The sequence below is a fragment of the Chiloscyllium punctatum genome, chromosome 2, assembly GCF_047496795.1.
Source record: "Chiloscyllium punctatum isolate Juve2018m chromosome 2, sChiPun1.3, whole genome shotgun sequence".
Classification (NCBI taxonomy): Eukaryota; Metazoa; Chordata; class Chondrichthyes; order Orectolobiformes; family Hemiscylliidae; genus Chiloscyllium; species Chiloscyllium punctatum.
This window is the reverse complement of record NC_092740.1, coordinates 152,824,084-152,849,088: the sequence shown is the minus strand read 5'-3', so window position 1 is coordinate 152,849,088 and position 25,005 is coordinate 152,824,084. Positions and strand designations below refer to the sequence as shown.

At 39.0% G+C, this 25,005-nt stretch overlaps 1 protein-coding gene across 1 annotated transcript in view; it reads right to left on the bottom strand.

Moving 5' to 3' along the window:
• Positions 1 to 25,005, bottom strand: part of LOC140491942 (spermatogenesis-associated protein 6-like) — a 67,090-nt gene that overhangs the window by 32,482 nt on the left and 9,603 nt on the right. Inside the window, exons 4-7 of the mRNA XM_072590437.1 lie at positions 15,352 to 15,403; positions 9,884 to 9,925; positions 2,458 to 2,582; positions 380 to 472 (exon numbers count right to left, since the gene is read on the bottom strand). Coding sequence (XP_072446538.1) covers positions 380 to 472; positions 2,458 to 2,582; positions 9,884 to 9,925; positions 15,352 to 15,403 — 312 coding nt within the window. The remainder of the gene's footprint in view (positions 1 to 379; positions 473 to 2,457; positions 2,583 to 9,883; positions 9,926 to 15,351; positions 15,404 to 25,005) is intronic.

Below are 25,005 nucleotides of genomic sequence, written 5' to 3'. Positions count from 1 at the left end.
AATAAAGTTTTACAAAACTAAGGCAGTGCAGTTACGGTATGAACAGTTTATATTGCTTTTTTGTTTCGCCCTGAAAAATTTCTGGACATTTTGCTACCGCAATCCACAGCTTCAACCAGACATGTGGCAAAATCCCTGTTTACCTGCTTATCCAGAGTTTTACACCACATGTCTGACAAAGTTACAGGAGCAACTAATCCAACAAAAAGATATTACATGACAGGGACAATTGTTATAAATTTGCTGTATTATTTCACAAGTAATTTTATTCATTTTATGCAAAATTGATTTAAAAATAAATCTGTTTCAAACCTTTGATAATCACAATTTCTTTAATCCAGGATCCTCTAAAATTGGAACATCAATATTAAAGACTCACCAGGCATAAACTAGAAGAAACCTTCTTTGGTGATCTAGGGCAGCACTCTGTAATTGTTGTTGTTGTAGAGAACTCCAATTTTGGTGCAATTAACTGAAATATTGACAGAAATGTTGAACTATCAGTTTAGTTGACTGAACTATTTTCTTCATTGTAATTGTTATACCATCTAATATTGGAAAAGTACTTATGTTGTAGTGGGGAGTTGCAGACACTAGGAATTTATGCAGCGTTCACAATGCTCAGACCAAATTAGTAGGAGATTTATGGGCAGAACAGTTCTGAATTTCTGATAAGATGTTGCTGATAGAGACTTGGTAGTGTACGTCCATTAAAGTGCAATTGGTTGGAGAGTTGGCTAGTGATGCAAAGTGATGTCAACAGTGTTGGTTGGAATCTAAGGCTGGCTGAAGTTATAAAGTTACTCCTTTGCCTGAGGTGATGAATCTCATGTTAAACCATCACCTCTAATGAGAGAGCAGCCCTATGATCTGATAAGATTATGTTGACTTTACTTTTTTAAAAATCTATTTAATTAGATATTTTAATACAGTTTGCTGGTATTTTTATACATAAAACATATTCTAGTAATTTCTAGGGCTGATATCAACTGTTTTACAGAATATGTAGCATTTCGGACACTATGGGATGTTTGTTTAAAACCCTACCGTATCGCCTATCTGAAAGTGTTTATGCAGGACCTGTATCATTTTTATGTCTGGGCTTCATTTATGCATCTTCAGTGAGAAATCTGTTTCTTAAAGGTGATATGAATGTGGATATAGGAAATTTAGTTTGCAGTGGAACCTTTAAAAGGGATTAATGTGCCTTCAAGTGAATTGATACACAAGCTTTCAGAGGTAGAGTCACTCAATCTGAAATGTTAACTCTGCTTTCCCACCACAGGTGCTGCCAGATCTGCTGAGTTTTTCCAGCAATTTCTATTTTTGCTGCAAGCTTTCAAGAATTGACAATTTTCTTTGCAGCAGCCAGAACAATAAGGGCAATAAATATGGACTTCAGGTCCGTAAAGTTACAGCAACTGATAGATTAAAAAAAAGTACAAAAGTTGCATAGAGCATGGAAACAGACCATTTGGTCCAACTTGTCCATGCCAAGCAGATATTCTAAATTAATTTAGTCCCATTAATCTAGTTGCCCTTCCAAGTCTCTGATTTGCTAGAAATTCTGAGAGGAGTGATACATTTCTTTGCTCTGAAAATTTCACCACCACCTTCAGTGGTCAAATTAGGAGAATGATAGAATGTTCTTCACCTGACTGGATGTATTCAGCTCCAATAACACTGAAGCTTGACACCATCAAGGGTGGAGCTAAGAATCTCTTTAACAGGTGCTTAAAATAGCCACTTTGCAAAGTCATACAGCCACGATTAGTCGGGTGGAACGGGGGGGGGGGGGGGGGGGGGGGGGGGGGGAGAGAAAGTCTGGGAAGATGAGATGCACTTGTGTTGCAATGACTGTGATTATCATCTATTCATAAAACCCAGGCTTGGACAATAGATCAACCAAACGAGGAGTTAGCCTTTCAACTAGACTAATATTTTGGTAACAACAATTGCCTGTATGTTTTATATCCAGTACACAGGCGTAGTGAAATGAGTGGCCTCCTCCTCCAATAAAAGGTATTGGGGGACAAAATAAACATACCCCAGAATGTTTAAATTTAATGCAGCTCCCCCCCCCCCCATATAAGAACCCAATCCAAATAGTTGCTATGCAGCTGGGATGGTGCTCATGATCCCCAAGCGAAGATTTATGTGTCTTCAAAGATTTCATTGTGTGTCCCTGAAACAGTGAGACTCGTTTCCGATAGGTTAAGACAATATGGTAGTTTAATTGTTTTATTCTTGTCAGGTTATTTAGTTTTTGTAGTTTACATATTAAGTTGATCCACCATTATTATTGAAAGTCAAAGTTGAAGCCTAGATTGTAGCTAAACAATGATAATTTTTTTATGAACAAGTTACTTAGCATTATAAAAGCACAAGATACAATTTTTAAAAATCACAAACAAATCACTAAGTTCTGATTATTATCAATTGAAAATGGTGTCTTACAAAAGCTGGTGAACATCTTTTCATCAGCGCTTCTCTATCCACTCCAGGATATGAGGGTGTTAACTTTGGCTCGGGGAACAAGAAATTTCTAGTATTGTCTTCATAGTTTGCTAAGATTTCATCCACTATAATCAAACGGTGAAAATACCATCAGTCTTTTAATAGAATGCCACAAAATTTATTTTCAGGATCCACTGGCATTAAGCGTCCAAAAGGGTCATTAACATAAAATTTATCAACAGGGTGCACCAGAAAAAAAGTGCTGAATCACAGGAACTTATTCTCGATGCAAGCATCAGCTATTATGATATACAATCTTAATTAATGGACATTCAGAAGTTAAAAGATGTACAATTTGGAATGATGCAGTTATCCAAAAGTTCTGACATACATAGCCCATGTCATTGCTATTTTCTGCCACTTATTTAAAATCAGATGTTAACAGCTGACAATAAGGAGTTGGGATGGAGGAAGGGTCATTCTCAATTTTCTGAGAGATGCAGCACTGCGGGCAGTATTAATAATGCTTGTATTGTAATAATCATTTGGAATCACGTTTTTTTCATTCTTTCATATGATTCGACGTAAGGTGGTTGTGGGAGAATGCGGTGTGCTGCATTGGTCTCATAGGCTGGAATGAAACATCGAAGAAGCAATCGGTACCCTAACTGAAGGAGTGCATTGTGGGGTTGAGAACAGGAAGATGTGATGGGAAATTTGGACAGGATCAATTTGCTGAGGTCTGCAAACTCATTTCTTTAAACTGTGCTCAAGTTATGAAAGAAAAGATGGTCTCACTGTGTGATCATGAAAATGCCTCTTTCACTTGAGCACTGGACATTGATAAGGATCTTGGAAATAATATCCCAGACAATTGTCTGTGTTTATTCAAGCATAACCTTGAAATTGAGGCCAGAGAGTACAGCTTTGAACAGGTCGTAAAGTGATGTAATTTAAAAACTAATGAAATTTGCCAAATACAAGTATTACTTTATATGACGATATGGAGTTCATAGTGAGAAACGTAATAAAGAAAACTTTGTATAGGACTTGTTGCTGCGGTGGAGAGAGTGGTTTAGTGTTCTGTTCTATGGACCCACTGATAGTTTAACTACTTGAGGGGAGCCTTAGCTCTCAGGACTTCTAAGGAACAACTGTGATTCCTAGAAGTTACTTTAAAAGGAAACATATTGTGATCTGCAGCAGTTCCACTGGGAAATATTTCCAATTCAAAGTGTTCTGCTACAGAGAATCAATTGGATCATCCTGGGCAATAGGATATGTCTAAGATTTCTGATGAAGTATGGATACTATGTTGTAGGACCCTTTTTTCCAGGTATGTCAGCAGCACAACCCATCCTCAGTGATGCTGCCAATTGCATTGATTGGCCCTATCAAGACCAAGCCAGGGCAAATTTCCTAATCCGAAAGCAAGCATGAAGGAAGCCGGTGAAAAGATCGCACCAATGAACACACTGATAACACAAGCAGGGCCAGGAGCCCTAAACAATCCAAACATGTAAATAGTTTTGTGGATAAGGCTCTGGCCCATTTGTGAACAAATGCAACAGTAAAATGGTGATTAAATAAAGTTGGTGTTTTAATTTATAATGGGTGATTTTGACTAATTTCTGATTTGGCGCTGCATTGCTTCAACAAGTGCCCAAATCACAATAAGAAAAGAATGCATTTTATGTACATTCAATGCAGCAACCACGTCTGTATGAAAGGAAGTAGCGCAAAGTGAGTGACTGCTGTCTAACTTTCAGTATCTCGAATGAATTATAAGTTCAATGATTCAGTAAAAGTAACAAAGTTAAGCTTTTGTTGAATATTTTGTATACATTTCAGACGGAAGACCTACATTCACCTAAAAATGCACTCTCAAATCTCAGAATCCAATTTGGCACCTGATGCATTTTTGATTAAAATCGAGCGTTGTAAACCACAGCCTGAAATCAGTCAATGCTGACTTTTAACAGAAAAGTGGGTGTAACAAGGAGGGGCTTTTATTTTTAAGGTGAGAGGAGAAAGTTTTAAAAAAGGACAAGAGGGTCAACCTTTTTTTTTTACACAGCGGTTCATTTGTGGAATAAACTGCTAGAGGATGCAGGTACAGTTACAACATTTAAAAGATATTTGGATAGGTACATGAATAGGAAAGGCTTGGAGGGATATGAGCCAAACACAGGCAAGTGGGCCTAGTTTAGTTTGGGAACATGGTCAGCATGGACTGGTTGGACAGAGCAGTCTGTTTCCATGCTATATGGCTCTATGACTCTATAACCACGACCAATTTCTCCCCTAGAAACATGCAGATTATTAACACTGTTGGAATTCATAAACAAAGTGAGGGAAATCCTCAAAGGTTTGTCTAACTAGCCAGCTGGCAATTGACTGGAACTGCATCCCTTCATTTTACAGGAAAATACAGTTGGGTTTCTGAAGCAAAACGTAGTCACAAAAGTTTATCAAAGATGAGAAGAAAGATAGATGTTTACAATGTTACAAAGTTAGGATTTGGGAGGCATGATACTCCAGTATCTTAACAGCCAGAAAGTTAACCATCTAATATTGGGAGACCAAAATATCAATAAAGCCATAACATCCTACCTACCTATAAATTACCTGCTCAATTCCTGCCTCAAACTGCCTTCTCTCTCACTGGTGAATTACTGTGGACAAACTAGACCATCTTCATCCATGTGTTCAAAATGACCCTAAGAAATCTTATAACTATATAATTATTGCATGACTAAGACTGCCTACATCCACTTCAAAGACCTTGCCTCTCCCGACCTCAAATATTGTTCATCTGCTACTGAAATCCACACCATGTCTTAGTTATCTCTACTTTACAATTTGAATATTGTCCTGACCAGTCATCCATCTTCCACCCTCCATATATTTGAATTTAAGCATAAAAGTTGTTGATGTTATGGTTAAGGTTCGATCAATAAAAAGAATCATCATAAAGTTACAGCTGCTATTAATTACTTGCTCAGTTTTGACTCTGGCAAACCACTTGACTCTGATTTTATTGTACTTGTGTCCAGTCATGAATACAAAACTAGGATGATAAGAATAATGAGATTAGCTGCCTTGGGCAGCACTGAAACAAACAGGGCAGAAAATATGTCTCAATAAAACCTAGTCAATGGGGTTCAAAGCAGAAAACCTCAAGTAATTGGAGTCTTAGTAATAGAGGCAAATGTTTGTGACGGTCAGGAACCAATCACTGCGGCTGAAAACATCACTGCATGAATCACTTCAAAAAGCATTTTCATGATTGCCATCTTCAGTTCCTATGCTAAGAATCTCCCCTTCATCATAGCTTAGTCTTATTGCCATTCATAGCTTTACTGAAAATAAAGCAGTCCAAGGAATCACTCAGCAAAACTTGGTTAACATCCAGAATATGGCTGACAGGTAACAAGTTACTTAAATATTAACTAAATGTCAAAAATGACCACTTCAAACAACAGAAAGGCAATTGTCTCTAACCATCTTTAGGCAAAGCGATTGAGTAACCTATCAATATCTGAAAGATTGTCACTGACCTGAGATAACTAGCATAGCCATCATAATACCATGACTACAAGAGAAGCACAGAAGCATACTATTCTCTCATGTGTTGCATACTTCCAGATTCCTTAAAGCATCTTTGCTATGTACAAGGTCAGGTCAGGTCAGAGATATAATAGAATGCTCACTACCTTCCTGAGTAGTTATATCTTCAAGGACATTAAGAGACCTGGAAACTATCTAGCACATTACAGTTCACATAACTGGTGTCCCTGTGAATAGCTATAATATCCATCCAATTCATCACCAGTGCATTATGACTACTGCAGCAGTTTATCAGGATTATTTCAATAAAACATTTCCCTACAACCTTAATTACTGAAAAGGAAAGAAGCAAGAAGATTATGAAAACAGCACCATCCCCAAATTCCTCTCCAACTCACTCTGTCCTGAATTGGCTCTAAATCATCATTCCTTTTTGGTGCTGGATTAATTCCCTGGAATTCCCTGTCAAACATTATGGATGTTTTATCACTAAAGCTGGAATAATTCCTTTTCAGAGAAAACAGATCTTAAATAAATATTGCAAGCATTACCTTTATCCTGGGAACAAACATACAAAAAAGGTTCCAGGTTTGCAGGAAATAACATGGAAGTGGAATTAATGACAATAATTTGAATAGCCTTTATTTTTGTATAGTATCTTCCTCTCTTTTGGGAAAGCAAAATTCAATGTTTTACATCATTACATAAAGAAGAGTTGAATTGATTCCTCAAATTGTTGAGAGCACGATGCTCACTTGTTGTAATAGAGGACAGTTGAATGAGGGAGGAGCTCAGGAAAGTTATCAGAGAAGTAACTTATTGGAGCTGTAGACTGACAAAACCATGATAACCATCACTGCAGGGTGGAGATAGATGATGTTTTGGTTAGCATGCTGCAAAACACCTTTTTTGGGGAGGTTTGAATAGATTGGAAGTTAGCAAATGTAACTTCTTTATTCAAAAAGGGAGAGACAGAAAGCAGGAAACTTCAGGCCAGTTAGCTTAACATCTATGATAAAAAAAAATGTTAGAAGCAAATCATTAAAGTTATGGTGAAGCAGTTAGACAAATTCAAAATAGCCAGGAAGAGTCAACATGGTTTTCCGAAAAGAAGAGTCTACTGGAGCTCTTTGACGCAGTAGCATGTATTATGGGTAAAAGGGGAACTGGTGGGTACACGATTTACAATTTCAGAAAACATTTGAAAAATGTAACATCAAAAGGTTATTACGAAAATAATAAGCTCGTGGTGTAGGGGCTGTACATTTGTTTGGATAGGAGATTTAAAGGCTAACAAGAAGCAGAGAGTAGACATAAATGGGTCTTTTCCAGGTTGGTGAGATGTAACAAGTGGTGTGTCAGAGGGATTGGTACTAGAACCTTAACTGTTCACAATTTATATAAAATGACCTTGAATGAAGGGATGGAGGGTATAATTGCCAAATTTCCTGATGACACAAAGGTAGATAGGAAAGTAAGCTGTGAAAAGGATAGTAGGAGGCTACAAGTAGGTTAAGGCTGTGAGAAAGATCTGGTAAATGGAGCATGTGGGAAAATGTGGAAATGTTTATTTTGGAAACAGAAAAGTAGCATGCTATCTAAATAGTGACAGTTGAACAACTGAGATGCAGAGGGACCTAAAACCCCAGTGTATAAATCACAAAAAAAGGTTAGTATATCGATACAGCAGGAAAGTAGGAAAATTAATTGCATTTATCATTTACAATGAAGGAAATTTAATACAAAAGGAGGGAGGTTATACTACTGGGTTACTGGTGAGGCCATATCTCGAGTGCTTTGCCCAGTATTTAGGAAGGATATAAATTGCTTTTGGAAGCAGGTCAGTTAAAATTGACCATAGTAATACCTGGCATGGGCAGGCTATCTTATGACAAAAAAAAAAATTGTACAGGCTTGGTGTTACAACTGCTGGAGTTTAGCAGAAACAAGGTCTTGACAAGTTGCATATAGACAGGATGTTTCCACTCAAAAGGAGAATCAAAAACTAGTTTAAAAATAAAGGGACACCCATTTCAAAATGAAGAGGCGGCAATTTTGTTTTCTGCTCAGAGGATCATCAGTCTTTGTAAACTGCTCTCCGAAAGAAAAAGGAGTTCTTGGATATTGTTAAAAGGTAGAGATGGTTAAACAAGAAGTTAAAGCAATATCAGGGTAGGTGGGAATATGAATTTGAGGTTAGAATCAGGTCAGTCATAATCTTTGAATGGTGCAGCAGATTCGAGGGGCCAAATGGCTTATACCTGCTCCTTATTTGTGTATTTGCACCTGGCCTCATGCTCCCAATATTCCTTTGGTTTTCCCTCACAAGATCGCAATGAGGTATTCAGAAAGGAAAAAAAGTCTACTTTAGATCAATATAAGTATAGAACATGTATACCTCCAGATTATGCTATAATATAGTGAGATATTAGGCAATATAGGCATATTCTCAATGCAAAACAGTCATTGGTTTTACAGAAGTTAACAGCCAATTGTATTCAGGGCAGAACCCAAATTTGTAAAACCTACACTGTCAGACATTTAAGTCCAGAAATGAGACAAAAATATGATACTGAATAGAACAGAATCATCAATTCAGATCATTATTTAAATTTCAATGACACCCTTAAGATAAGGGAATTTGGATATAATCTAACAAAAGACAAAATAAGACAGTGGCACCAGGATGTTGTAAATGACATTACTTTAAGCAAAATGTGATTATTACTTAGAATGATGATACCAGAGTATTCACTTTCGTGATCAGAATGTGTTCTTGTAGAAATAATAGTACTTGCGCAATAATTTCAAATATTATATAACGAGCAACTAACGTAAAACATGCCAGAGTAAGTAACAAATACAGCCAAGAACAAAATAAAACTGTGAATGTAGGAAATCTGAAATGAAAACAGCTGGAAAAAAACTCAGGTCTGGCAGCATCCATGGAATGAAAGGAGAATGAACATTTCAAGTCCATTGAGCCTTCTTCAGAAATGGGTTTGAAGAAGAGTAACAGTTCTGAAAAAGGGTCACTGGATTTGACATGTTAATTCTGATTTCTCTCCACAGATGCTGCCTGACCTGCTGAGCTTTTTTTTAAGCAATTTCTGTTTTTCTAACAAATACAGTCATTCATGGACAACATGGTAAAATGATCTTTATAAAGTCTGTTCACAGGATGCGAGAATCACTGATATTTATTGCCCATCTCAAATGGCTTGGAGTCATATGTAGACCAGACCAAGTCAAGACAGCAGATTTCCTTTTCGAAAGAACAGTAATGAATCAGCTGAGTTTTTAGGGCAATCAATAGAGGTTATAAGATTGCCATTCCACTAGCTTTTTGTTGAATTCAATGTTTACCATCTGCAGTGGTAGAATTTGAACTAATCTAGTGACAGTGGCTTAGTGGTTAACACTGCTGCCTCAGGGAACCAGGTTTGATTCTTATGTGGAGTTTGCACATTCTCCCAGTGGGCTTCTCCCAGTTGGCTTCTCCCCATGGGCTTCCTCCAAGTGCTCTGGTTTCTTCCCACAGTTCAAAGATGTGCAGGTTCAGTGAATTGGCCATGTTAAATTGCCCATAGTATTCAGGGATGTGTAGGTTAGATGCATTAGTCCGGGGGGTAAATGTCGAGTAATGGGGAATGGTTTTGGGTGGGATACTCTTCAGAGGGTTAATGTGGACTTGTTGGGCCAAAGGGCCTGTTTCCACACTGTCAGGATTCTATGATTCTTGATTCTACATTATCACAATGCCATCCCCTTCCAAGTGATTGTCCCACTTCTGCCATAATTTAAGTATAGACTAAAACAAATTGCATTAAATACTTATAAAGAATGGTGGTGATACCTGAAGGACTGTACTGCATCAGTTCAAACTTAGTAGTGTCACCTGAAAGAAAATAACAAAACCTCAGTTTTGGTACCCAAACAAACAAACTTTATTGAAAATTGTAGAAACACCATTTTGCATTTTGAAGACAAAATGGACAAATAAAAGCAATTGTCCTATTTGAGCTGCATTCATGCTCTGTACAGCACATGATTGACACTACTCTGTGGATTACTATCATATCAAAACTCAATTTCAGCACAATCCTGAAACGGGAAGATTGATGCATGTTCCCTTTCTAAACTGAAGGATGTTTTCATTGGTAACAATATCCTCCTCATTCCTTGCTCTACAGCATCTACAAAGTGTCATCTCAATTTTAAAATAATTCAAAACTGAGGTCAAAATTAATGTGTGCAGAATGCAGTTGCATAGCACCCATACTATCAGTATTGTGGACATCACTCTGCATCCGTGGTGTGCACACAGTTCCACTGCAGACCACACCAGATGCCAATTTGGAAGTAAGCTCAATGCCCCTGCTGGGAACATGCACTGATATAATGCAGAGGTGCCAGTTTAAGATATTAGTCAGCAAAGAACATTGGTATCCTGCTGGCAGCACTTTATTTACTACAATGCTACAGCTAATATCCTCACTTAACCTCGTACAACATGCATTCAACAACAGAAAGAGCTACCTCCAACCAGTGCTACTTAAAGAACTCAATTACTTTTGAGTGAGTTCCTCAGTATTTCTTCAGGCTGTTGCTGAATTGGTAGAAGCCTTTTGTGGTTTGCATTGCTACTTATAGTTGTTGATGTCTTCAGGAAGTTGGTGTGGCACATAGTGCAGGCACTGGTTCTAATTTCAAGTTCTGCTTAAATCATTGTTCCCAGACATGGGTGCATTAGTTACTATCCAACTTTGTCTGCAGAATGACAGACCCAACCAGACAGTAGACTTTTAGACCGAGAAATGAGCAATGAGACAGAACTAACGAACGACAGCAGTTATCATACATGACTGATTCTAGTTTGAGCATTCAATTTGAGGGTGAGAATTGGAAGTCCTGTGTTTTAAACTTTAATTTACAGAATTATAAGAATATGCAGAGCTGACTAAAGTCAACTGGAAAGTTCAATTAAAAAAGTGGGACTGTTAAAATGTAGTAGCAGACATTTAAGTTAATATTTTGCAACTCTCAGGAGAAAGTGAGGACTGCAGATGCTGGAGATCAGAGCTGAAAATGTGTTGCTGGAAAAGCGCAGCAGGTCAGGCAGCATCCAAGGAGCAGGAGAATCGATGTTTCAGACATGAGCCCTTCTTCAGGAATTTCGGGCTCATGCCCGAAACATCGATTCTCCTGCTCCTTGGATGCTGCCTGACCTGCTGCGCTTTTCCAGCAACACATTTTCAGCATTTTGGAACTCTCAGCAAAGATTAACAAGAGTTTCTAAAGTATTAAACAAAAAGAAAAGAATGGAATGAAAGTCGTTTCCACTTAGACAGGAAGAATAGAAATGCAGTATGGAATTTAAATAGAAAGGCTGCAAACTCTGCAGTAAGAGGAATCTGGGCTTGGTGCTACATGAATCACAAAACATAGGTATCGAATTGATTTGGAACGCAACTAGAATGTTGTCATTTATTGACATGGGAATGGAATATAAATGCAGATACATTTTGCTGCAGCAGCAGAGGGTATTGGTTGGACCACATCAAAAATATGTTAACAGTGCCTTCAAACAGAGTCTCCTGAAAGTTGTCCAGAAGGGAAGATACGGGTGGGAACAAAAGGCCAGGCTAACTGACAAGGGTAGTTTGGTGAGTGGTGGCTAGAGAGTTCACCATCTGGGAGCAGGTCAAGAGAGCCTAGTTTAAGTGTGGCAACAGAACACATGATCTGTTGCACTCTGGCAGGGTATGTGCCACTGCCTACTCAATGCTTCATGTTCCAATTGTGACATTGCCATTGTAGAGAACTGTATAAACCAAGGTTAGCACCTGGCATCTCCATCAGATGCTTGATGTAAAACCTATGTTGTCACATCAATGAAAGGACCATTTACTTTCTCCCTCTTCAGTGTCACAACTTGACTCAGAGTGGAACTGCTTTTCACATATATGTCAAGGTTCACACTTAAAACAAAATGGAGCAACACTCAGTTGCTATCATCCCATCACTGACCTTTCATCACCACTAGAAAATGCACTGGTTGGAGAGTCTAGAACTAGTGGACAGAGTTTGAGAATTACAGTCAGACCATTAGATGCTGGGAATCAGTTCTACACGTAAGGTTGTGAGGGAGGGTAAGAGTTTTGGAATTCCTTTCCCCAAATAGCAGATGATGTTAAAATATAGTTGATTTGAGACAGAGAAGCTTTTGTCAAGCAAAGGTATTAAGGGATATAGGTCAAAGGCAGGCATACAGAGTTAGACCACAGATCAGCTTTAATCTTCCTGAATAGCAGAAAAAAAAACTGGAGGGGCTGAATCTCGGTTCTGTTCCTATGTTCCTATTTCTGGGGTGAGGTGATTATATTGTGAACGGGCTGGTCCTGTGCCCTAGCACAGTTGTTGGCAGGGCCCTCTGTCGGGTTTGACCCATCTCCCCCACACTTTGGCCCTCAACCCCTCTCTTCCCTCATACAACAGTGGTAGGGTCCCTCTTGTCCTTACCTACCATCCCACCAGCATCCACATCTAACGGATCATTAGCTGCCATTTCTGCCACTTTGAGTGAGATGTCACCATCAGAAACATATTCCCCTCCTCTCCCTTGTCAGTCTTCTGCAAGAACCATTCCTTCCACAACACCCTGATCCACTCACTCTTCCTTCACTCCCAACATCCCTCTTCAGTCTAATGGCACCTTCCACTGCAACTGCAGAAGGTGTAACCACCTGCCCATTTACTTCGTCCATCCTCAGTATCCAAGAAGCACTTTATCTACGCTTCACACAATCTAGTCTACTGTAGTCACTACTCAAAATGGAGAGAAAGAAACATAGACTGGATGACTGCTTCACAGAAAACTCACTTTCTGTTTGCAAAAACAACCCTTAGCTTCCAGTTGCTTGCCACTTCAACACACCATCCCATTCCCTAGCCCAAATCTGTCTCAGGCTTGCTGCAGTGCTCCAGAGAAGCTTAGCACGTGCTGGAAGAACAGCATCTCATTTTCCGCTTGGAGATTCTGCAACCATATGGACTCAAGATCAAGTACGGCTTGGGCTCTCCAGTCCCCACCTCAGCCCCACACACCAATCCTTATTATCACATAGTAACTACAATGGGTTGTGTGCTATGGCAGACTAACAGTCCCCATTAATAGCTAGTTCTTTATCCACTCCATCTGTCCAACTGCTCTTCTCTCTTTGGGATCTGTCCCTTCCTATGGTTTACTCCTTATCTCCTCCCAGAGTTACCAGCTCTCTAACTGGATCAGTTGCATCTGCATTCTGCTGCTCTTCCTCAATTGGTTGGTAAGTTTGGAGATGGCTGTTCTTGGAAACTAGATTGTTTTTGCTTCTATTGCACCAGTCTGGCTGCGAGCAAGGTTGGCTTAGCATTCCCATTTGGTTCAATCATGCGAAATCCAAAGCTGACAGGAAATCCTGTCCAATACACCTCAGTTATCTCAGAAGAAGTTCAAATAAAATGTGATTTTGTGTAGCTTTAACAATGCGCAATGCTGCATAAGGAAGGAAGACTGAAGATAGAAGGAGAACTTCATTCAACAGAAGAGAAGAAGATAGCTCTACTCAGTGTTATAATCTGTGGAGGTGCCGGTTTTAGACTGGGATGAATAAAATCAGAAGTCACACAAGACACCAAGTTATAGTCCAACAGGTGTATTTGAAATTGCAAGCTCTTGGAGTGCAGCTCACCTGACGAAGGAGCAGCACTCCGAAAGCTTGCTATTTCAAATAAAGCTGTTGAACTGTAATCTGGTGTTGTGTCACTTCTGACAGTGTTACAAACTAACATCCTGAAGTGCATCAATCCAAAACCACAGCATTGAGTTTTACTTATTTTGTACTTGTTAGGATAAACATAATAAATACTGGAAAACTTGTGAAGCATATTTCCAACTGGAGTAGATCTTGTAACTAATCAGGACTAGTAAAGCTTTTAGATGGGCTCTCTCAAGCTCTTCTGCAATTGCAGTTGGGCTCTTGTGGTCCAGCAGCAGTCTCCTTGCATCTCAGTCAGAAGGCTTGGGTTCAAGTTCCATCTACCCCAAAGGTGCGTCATAACATACCTGAATAGGTTCCTTAAAAATATCTGTAATTGTCATTAACTTAGGCCTTACAATTAAATTTAAAGCCAAGCTTGAAGTTTTATAAAGGGTTAAGCTCTTGGAGTGAATTATAGAGCCTTAGAGAATTACAGCATTGACACTTCGTTCCAACTCATCCATGCCAATCAGATATTCTAACATCAACTTGTCCCATTTTCTATTATTTGGCCCATATCCTTCTAAACCCTGCTGACTCATATACCCATCCAGAAGCCTATTAAATGTTGTAATTGTACAATCCTTCACCATTTCCTCTGGCAGCTCATTCCATACACACACCACTCTGGTGTGATAACGTTCCCCCTTAGGTCCCTTTTAAATCTTTCCTCTCTCACCTTAAACCTCTGCCCTCTAGCTCTGGACTCTCCCACACCAGTGAAATGACATTGTCTATTTACCCTATCCATGCCCCTCATGATTTTATATTCCTCTATATGGTCACCTCATAGCCTCCTATGCTCCAGGGAAAACAACCCCAGCCTATTCAGCCTCTGCCTATTGCTCAAAGCCTCCAACCCTGGCAATATCCTTGAAAGTCTTTTCTGAATCCTTTCAAACTTCACAACATCCTTCCTGTAGCAGGGAGACCAGATTTACACACAGTATTCCAAAGGTGGCCAAACCAATGTTCTGTACAGCTGAAACATGATCTCCCAGCTCCTATAGTGAATGCACTGACCAATAAAGGCAAACATACCAAAAACCTTCTTCATTATCCTATCTACCTGCGATTCCACTTTTAAGGAACTATGAATCTGCACTTCAAGGCCTCTTGGTTCAGCAACACTTCCTGGGACCTTACCATTAAAGTGTATAAGTCCTGCCCTGATTTGTCTTTCCAAAATGCAGCACATCAAATTTATCTAAATTAAACTCCATCTGCTAGTCCTCAGCCCATGCCTTACAGCTTAAAGTTAAGCATACGAATGATCCCATCAAATTTGAGCTGCATCAGTTCCATCTTATATAATCGAATTTTGTTTATTTCTTTTCTTCTAAAAGAAAGTGGTTCAATTCAATGCAAGGCAGCACTTTTCATAAATGTATTACATTTCAACATATGAGAAGTCAACTGAGTGAATTCTTGAACTCTCAAATTCATTATAATGATGTTTTGTTTTTGCATCCAATAATTAAAATACTAATTATAGGTTTATCATTAATGATGTTCTACGTACATTCCAAGAAGGCAGCAACATCTGCAGGATCAACAACATCTCTTCCAAACACCTGTTAAAAAAAGAATCTAAGGATGAGAAAGTGATTGTAAAAATATGAAGTTTTCATATAAAGTAACATGGTCCATATAAAGCTAAGTAACATCAGTGGTACAGCGAGTAACATGTTATGATCGCATTTGGTGTTATTACTAGACAGGTCAGATCCCTGACTGAAATCTGGATTGATGGATCATATGTGATATTTTTTTCCCCAACAAAGAGGTATTTCACTGAAACATTGAGACACAGTGCTACAGATTCTATTTTTACAATTAAACAGAAATATATCATACAAAAAAAAAGCAAACTATTTGCATATTATACAGATTCAAAGATTTTGAAACACATGGTGAAATGCAATCCCACTAGGTCCAAAAACACTTCTTTACAGTGCGCACACGATAGTGTCACAGATTCATACAGCATGGAAATAGGCCCTTCGGTCCAGCTGGTCCACACCACCCATTTCCCAAACTAAACTAATCCCACCCGCCTGCAGTTGACCCACATCCCTCCAAACCATTCCTATTCAGGTACGTATCCAAGTGTCTTTCAAATTTGGCAACTGTACCCGCATTCACCATTTCCTCTCGCAGTTCATTCCACACATGAACATCTCCATATAAAATAGTTGCCCCTTGTGTACTTCTTAAAACTTTCTCCCTAAGGGGAAAAGACCTTTGCTATTCACCTTATCTTTGCTTCACGATTTTATATATTCTCTATCCAACTTGTTTTTATAACTCAAACCCTCCATTCTCAGCAACATCCTGGTAAATCTTTTCTTTAAAACTTTTCCAGTTTAAAAATATCTTTCCTATAACAGGGCAAACCAGAATTATACATAGTTCTCCAGAAGAGGACTCAGCAATCTCCTGTTCAACCTCGACATGACATCCCAATATATTCAATGGTCTGAACAATGAAGACAAATGTTCTAAGTGCCTTCTTAACCTTCCTGTCTACCTGTGATGCAAATCTTCTGTCTGATAAATTACTCTGTTTACCTTGTTCTCACATAGAATCTCTAAACCCCAGTCCTCTTCAGTAAGTCGCTCTCTCTGTTTTAAGAGAAATCAGCATGGCTACAGAAATGCTCAAATTAGTTATGAAATCCCTTTGGATGATCAGACCACATTCACATAACGTTAGTTCAGAATCCAAACTCTAAAATAAATGCTATTTAAAAATGTATATAGAAAACCATACAAACTAAAATCAACTCATCCACACCCCAACAAGAATTCATCTTCAAGAAGCATTTTTGTTAATCAACAATGAACTTAATACTACTCCTATGTCACACTAGTAATAGTAACATGTTGACATGAAAACACACTATTACATAATATGTTCATTGGCATCACATCAGTGTCTTGCCTATGTGCTCTCAATAAATGTATCTACCATAACGTTTTCTTTTCATGGTAGATGAACAATCTTTAAATCATATAATTGGAGAATGAAGCTACCTCAAACAAAAATCATAAATTCTTGCCCTAAAAGTTTCCTAAGAAAATCCAAAGATTATGGTCTGTATAAATAACAGCTTCTTCTTCTTTGGTGTTGATGTATATTTCAAAATGATGATGCACAGCCATCACAAAACTCCATGCGTCCTTTCCCACTGTAGAATATTTTTGCTGGTATGTGGTCATTTTCTTTGGCCTGTCACTTATTTTTCAATCAATACATTTAATCAGTGAAACAGTCTTCAGACCAACATTGCTGGCATCAGCCAGTTCGACTGGCTCTGCAGAATTCAGCACAGCTAAAACCGTTTGGTTACAAAAACAACATCCACGTTTTCAAAGGCATTTCAGCACTCTATTCATATGTTCTGTCTTTCTTCAACAAATTCATTAAAAGATGCAATGATAGTGCTGAAGTTTAGTCAAACTTGCCAGAGAATCCACTCATGCCAAGACAACACAAAATTTCATGCTTTTCCTTGGCTTAAAAGAGCCCATACTTTCACCCTGAGGCGCTACTTGGCCTTGTCCCCCACACAATGGCCCAAATAAGTCACCTTTGCTTGATAAGTTCACTCTCAGCCAGATTTATAATTAACCTGGTGTTTTTGTGACCAAGAGTTCAGTCTGGTAGTGTAAATGTCGTTCCCAGACTTGGCAAAAAAACAACCAACTTGTCAATGCAAACACAGTCCATAACACTTTAATGAATTTATTGGTTAATCTTGAAATGTTGCTGGCACATATTTTTTAAACTCCAAATGGCATGACTTTGCACCGATAAATCCATCTGGTGTTACAAAAGTCAATATTCCTTTATCTGTGTTAATGGGACTTGCCAAGATAATTTTAGCAAGACAATTTTATGACAAATTGTGTATGTCCTCCTTGTTCTAGGCAGTCCTCTGGTCTCAGAATAGGAGTCTCCATTTGTTACCATGCTGACTTTGTGGTAATCAATCCAAGATCTTTGTGTCCAATCCGGTTTTAGCACCATCAGGCTAGGAGGACTCCAACTACTATGACTTGGTTCAATAATGTCAGTCCATTGGGAACTTAATCTCTTCCCTCACTGAACGGAATCTCTCTGGATTGAGTCTGTGGGGGTGTTGTTTTTTGGTCACCCTGCCCTACCCCAACCACCCACATTAACATCATGAACAGCTAAAACTACAATATAATTATGAAATAGCTTTCATAAGTCACTGAATAGTTTTCTAGAAGATAAAACATTAAATAGCATTATGTTTTAGGTAACTCAGTGTGCTTCAATCGGATTGTTGGAGGCTTCTTAAAATAGTTGTGCCTTATACATTATTTCTCTTTCCTATATACACGTTGTGTATTGAGAGAAGGAAACTACAACATTTGAAGGTGCTTTGCTACTAGGTTTATTTATGTACGTTACAAATAAACTTGGCCTCGATACTCTTCTGGAGATGGTTTCCGCATTGGATGCGTTGTTGGTTGGGGGAATTGCACAGATTGTAATCAATGGAATCTTCAATCTCAACTGAGCTGTTCCAATTCATTTTGACTGCTGGGTTTCACATGTAAAATCTGCACATCTTTATAATGCACAGTACCCAAATATGTTTTCAGGATCAATGGTAATCTTGGAAGGAGGGTAGAATTCAGAATCATTGATGCGTCACTGGTATTATTGCTATGTACAGTCAGGAACAGGAGGGGCATTTATCACTCCAGCACGAGGATGAAGAACTTGTGGCTCTATGAAGGTGATGCTTGGAGATAGTTTAGTGGTTACCAGCAGGGAGCTAGTACTGGATGCAATGTGAAAAATGCTTTAATGACTTAGAGAAACATTTGTTAAGTCAACGACATCCTGTGCTTTAAGCAGTTCCTCCTAGACCACACTCTATTCAGCTAAGCCATCTCCATGCATTGTTCCTTATACCCATTCAACTTTCAGAACATCTAGCTTTCAGTTTCTGCATCACCTTTCCACTCAGCCCAATTCTTATATTATGTAACTCAGAACACAGAATTGTACAGCACAGGAACAGGCCCTTCGGCTCACAATGTTGTGCCAAACCTGACACCAAATTAAATTAATCCTTTCTGCCTGCCCTTGGTCCATATCCCTCCATTTCTTGCATTTTCATTGCTTATGTAGAGGTCCCGTAAATGCCCTTATTGTACCTGCCTCTACTACCACCACCAACACGGCAAAACATTCCAGACTCCTACCAAAAGTGCAAAAAAAAAAGTGCCCCTAACATCTCCTTTGAACTTTTCCCCCTCTCACCTTAAATGCACTCTGGGAAAAAGATCTGATCATAAACCCTATCTAGGCATCTCATAAGTTTATAGACTTCTATCAAGTCTCCCCTCAGCTTTCGCTGCTCCAGAGAAAATAACCAGAGCTTTTCTAACCTGTCCTTATAGTTTATGCCCTCTAATCCAGGCAGCATCCTGGTAAACCTCTCCAAAGCCGTAATGTGGTGACCAGAAATGAGTGCAATACTTTAAGTGTGGTCTCACGAAAATCTTATATAGCTGCAACATGGCATCCTGACTCTGTACTCAATTCCCTGACCGATAAAGGCAAGCATGCCATGTGTTTTTTACCTCCCTATCTACTTACATGGCTACTTTCAGGGAGCTATTATCTTGAACCTGAGGATCTCTCTGTATATCAATGCTGGTCAGGGTCCTGCCATTAACTGTACACTTTTTTTTAAAACATTTGATCTCCAAAATCCAACACTGCACCCTTATCCAGATTAAAACGCCACCTGTCATTTCTCCACCCGTATCTGCAACTGATCTATATTCTGCTGTACCCTCTGACAATCTTCTTCACTATCCACAATTCCACCAATTTTTGTATCATCCGCAAACTTGCTAACCCACCCATTTGCATTTTTATCTCAGTCATTTATATATATCACAAACAGCAGAGGTCCAGTACAAATCCCTGCAGAATACAATTAGTCATGGATTTGCAGCATGAAAAACACCCTTCCACCACTACCCTCTGCCTTCTATAGCTGTCTGATTGCAGTGCACTTGGTAACAGTGGCAGCTATATGACAAAAGTGCATCAGCAATATAAAAAGACACTAACAAGTATGCAACGCACAATCTGGACAGCACCAAAATGGGACTGGTGCAGCAGAAGTAGTGAAAATGTTTTCCATGGAAAGACTGAGAACATTTATGGGACTTCAAACATTGGTTTCAAAGAAGCCCATGCAGGTCATTAAAAAAAGTACATGCTCGGATGCTCTTTTGTAGACTTGACTTGTATTGATAAATGCTAGGCAATAATAACAACCTTCAAAGTCAAGCTGAGCTTGGAACACAATCAAATCCAAACATAAACCTTCAGATATACCTGCCCCAAAAGGTGTGTTGGAACATGTTCAAAACAAGTTGATTAACATAACTATAAATTTCAGATGGGAAAATATGAGTAAATTGGCATAGTAAAAAAAAACAGACCAGAAGTGTGCAACATATTTCTCCAAACTGTCCTTCTTACAACATCAATCCCACCCTTGGAACATTCCTTATAAAAATCTCACTCTATGACTGCAAACTTGAACATTTCCTATAATTTTCATTCTGCTCCTTTGTGGGTCTGATATTAAAACACAAATCACCTTTGGATGTTTTACTATGTTAAACTGATTATGTAAGTCTGGAGTTCTTATTGTTATTCCACATTAGAGCAACAAGCTCACGCAGTGGACCTTTCTTTCAGTTACACATACACAGCAGTATATGTCCTGACTGATATTCTTCTCCTACCTTATTTTGAGTCAGTTTAAGAGAAAAATCATTAAAAGGTGATTACCCAACAATTTTAATTTCTGTAGTTTTATTATACCCAATTTCAATCCCATTCATAACACATTATAATTTAAGCCCTTTTACAACAAAGGAACAGTATTGGACATCACTATAAACTATACACTGCTGAGTTTATAAAGCACGTTAGTGGTATCTGGTGGTAGCAGAGAAGAATTGCATGACTTTAATTCAATCAACTTTGAAGAAAACTCTCTGGGAAATTTCTGAATAACCTTTGCTAACTAAAAAGCTACTGCAAAGATGGGCCTTAAGTTTCGAGTTTGAGAAGGCCAAGTCATTTCTTAGAAGGGCCATTCTTTTTTTAGAAATGAACTTCTAGTAGGACAGTGTGAATCAGAGAACATGAAATTCTATGCTGAATGAACAATTGGGAAACACCAAAGAGATTTTATTAAATAAAAGGGAAGAGGGAAGTTTTACTTTAGTTTTGTGCTTTTAGTAAGATCAGTTTACCCCTGCACCCCTGGCCAGAGTTCACTTATCATGGATGAACTTTCCCACAATTCTGTCTACATCTTCATGGTTTCAATTGTCAGAGTCAGAGTCAATGAAATCATTAGATTAAGGACTTCTGATTTTGTCTTTACCTCTCATTTACATACAGGCACCAAACTAGGAAGATAATCTGATTAGGGTAGGATTTAGGATTTTATGACCATGAAGAATTTTAGAAACTTTGTATATTGATTTCACCAGCTTGGAGAAGCTTTTTACACTTTTTTCCACGACAATGTTTCACAAATACGAATATGTGAATGGTCTCACAGGATAGGTATAGCAGAATGTATTCTGTGATTCACTCACCAGAGGACCTAAAGAAGGGGAAGCTAAGGTTCACTGGGTATTACCAACTCTTAATACAAACAGTGTGCCACTATCAGGATCTTTTGGAGGAACTCTTCATAAGAGCATGCTCATATAGATGAGCACATATATAAGCATTTTGTACGGTATGTTGCATGATGGGATTGTGTGCAAACATACCCATTATCAAGTATTCTCTCTCAGTGGCTCCTTTAACGTAGTTCCAGGGATTATGTGCAACGCCATATGGAATAGCAGAGGCATGTATTAAGATTACAAGATAGTTTTAAAGCAGAGGAAACCAAACATTAGCTATGCAAGAAAGCAAAGTGATAGATTCACAGAGTTTATGTAGTTGCTAGATTCCCAAAAAGGTGCTGTGTGCAATTGGTGGCACCCACATTACGTTGACAGTGCTACCAAAACACCCACTTGGCTACTGAAAACAATTAGAGTTCTGAAATTTTCCAACATGCCTTCAACTTCATCCATATTTTTAGCCTGAACACTTCAGAGCAGAGAATCAGCTCCACAATGATGTCTAGGTTAAAAAGCAACCAAACAGCAGGGCACAAATATTAGCCTTACAAAGAACAAAGAAGATTTACAGCCTAGGAACAGGCCCTTCGGCCCTCTAAGCCTGAGCCACTCCAAATCCACTGTCTAAATCTATGGCTCAATTCCTATGGATCTGTATCTCTCTGCTCCCCACCTGCTCATGCATCTCTCTAGACACACCTTAAATGAATCTACCGTGCCTGCCTCTATTACCTCTGATGGCAACACCTTCCACCCTGTGTAAAGTACTTTCTGCATGTATTCCCCTTAAACATTTCACCTTTCACCTTGAATGTGTGACCTCTCATTATTGAATCCTTCACCCTGGGAAAAAGCTTACCTCGATCCACCCTATCTATACCTTTCATGATGTTGTAGACCTCGATCAGGTTCCCACTCAATCTCTTTTTTCTAATGAAAACAATCCTAACCTATTCAACCTCTCTTCATAGCTAGCACCTTCCATACAAGACAACATCCTCGTAAATCTTCTCTGCACTCTCTCCAAAGCGTCCACATTCTATTAGATTTAAAATAGTGATGGAAAAGGATAGACCAGATAGAGTCGTACAGATGTACAGCATGGAAGCAGACCCTTCGGTCCAACCAGTCCTTGCCGACCAGATATCCCAACGCAATCTAGTCCCACCTGCCAGCACCCGGCCTATATCCCTCCAAACTCTTCCTATTCATATACCCATCTAAATGCCTCTTAAATGTTGCAATTGTACCAGCCTCCACCACTTCCTCTGGCAGCTCATTCCATACCCATACCACCCTCTGTGTGAAAAGGTTGCCCCTTGGGTCTCTTATATCTTTCCCCGCTCATCCTAAACCTATGCCCTTTAGTTCTGGACTTCCCCCACCCCAGGGAAAATACTTTGTCTATTTACCCTATCCATGCCCCTCATAAATTTTGTAAACCTCCATAAAGGTCATCCCGCAGCCTCCGACGCTCCAGGGAAAACAGCCAGAGTCTGTTCAGCCTCTCCCTATACCTCAAATCCTCCAACCCTGGCAACATCCTTGAAAGGGTTTAGAAAAGATTTACAAGTTTCACAACATCTTTCCGATAGGAAGGAGACCAGAACTGCACGCAATATTCCAACAGTGGCCTAACCAAAGTCCTGTACAGCCGCAACATGACCTCCCAACTCCTGTACTCAATACTCTGACCAATAAAGGAAAGCATACCAAATGCCTTTTTTCTATCCTATCTATCTGTGATTCCACTTCCAAGGAGCTATGAACCTGCACTCCAAGGTCTCTTTGTTCAGCAACCCTACCTGGGACCTTACCATTAAGTCTATCAGTCCTGCTAAGATTTGCTTTCCCAAAATGCAGCATTTCGCATTTATCTGAATTAAACTCCATCTGCCACTTCTCAGCCCATTAGTCCATCTAATCAAGATCCTGTTGTAATCTGGCGGTTATCTTCTTCACTGTCCACTCCACCTCCAATTTTGGTGTCATCTGCAAACTCACTAACTGTACTTCTTATGCTCGCATCCAAATCATTTGTGTAAATGACAAAAAGTAGAGTACCCAGCACCGATCCTTGTGGCACTCCACTGGTCACCGGCCTCCAGTCTGAAAAACAACCCTTCACCACCACCCTCTGTCTTCTACCTTTGAGCCAGTTCTGTATCCAACTTACTTTTGCACCTACTGGAAATGTACAATATATTCCACAGTAAAACATTATCCCTATTTAAGACTGTTTTCCAAAAAAGGTGATTTGCTGAAACAGCTTATATTTCATTGGTTCCTGTGATATTCCCCAACTTCCTCCTCTTCTTTTCTTCTTTTCACTTTGTATTCGCTCCTTCTCCTGATGTTGCCTCATTCCTGGCTCAGTTTCCTCATACTTAACTTTTTAAAACTCATTTCTCTTATTACTTTTGTACCTCAGCAACTTGGTACCGAAGATGGTGCTATATGTGGTGACATTATACACTTTTCACTGTACTCCTGTACTTAAGCACACGTGACAATAAAATCTAAAACTGTACTTATTTTGTCTATCCCTCTTGCAAAATTTCCATTTTTTGTCTTCTCCAGTTGGTTATCCCCTCATCTGCTTCCTTCAGCTTCCCTATCCTCTTCCCTCCCACTTCGATTCCCACCTTCCCATGCACATTAATTTCCTGAGCTGCCTTGATTCAACTGCAGTTTACCCCTGCTTAAGCAGTCTATAGTGTTTTTATGTGAATTTTCAAATATATCTGGATACAATGTGCACCACAAAGTGTTCAAATCAACTGGATAAAATACTTTATCAAATAAACAAAGTGCATTCATATAATGTCTTCTGCAACCCCAGGACATCAAAGCACTTTGACATTGAAGTATTTTGGAGATATTATCACTGCTGTACTACTGGAAATGAAGCAACCAATTTGAGCATAGAAACTGAAAAGTGACATGATAATGACCAGATAATATTTTTTGAGATATTGATTGCAGGATAAAGTTTTGACCAGGATGACAATTCCGTTCTTCAAATTAAATGTCATTGGATACTTACTGTATATTCAATAGGGCAGATGAGACCTTTATTAACATTCCATCAAATGAAGAGACCTCCAACAACACATCAGTGCTTTAACACTGAGTCATTCCAGTCAGAAATCTACAGCACAGAAAAAGGCCATTTGGTCCATCAAGCCTGCATCAGTCAAAAACAATCACCAAACTATTCTAACCCTATTTCTAGCACTTGGCCTATAGCCTTGTATGTCTTGGCCAGTGTACATCTAAAATACTTTAATGTTAAGAGAGTCTCTGCCTGGACCACCCTTAAATGCAGTGAGTTTGATTCCCACTTCCCTGTGGGTGAAAAGAAATTCCATCACATCCCCTCTAACCCTCCTGCTTCTGACTGTAAATTTATGCTCCTGGTCATTGATCCCTCCGCTCTGTGTCCTCATAATGTTAT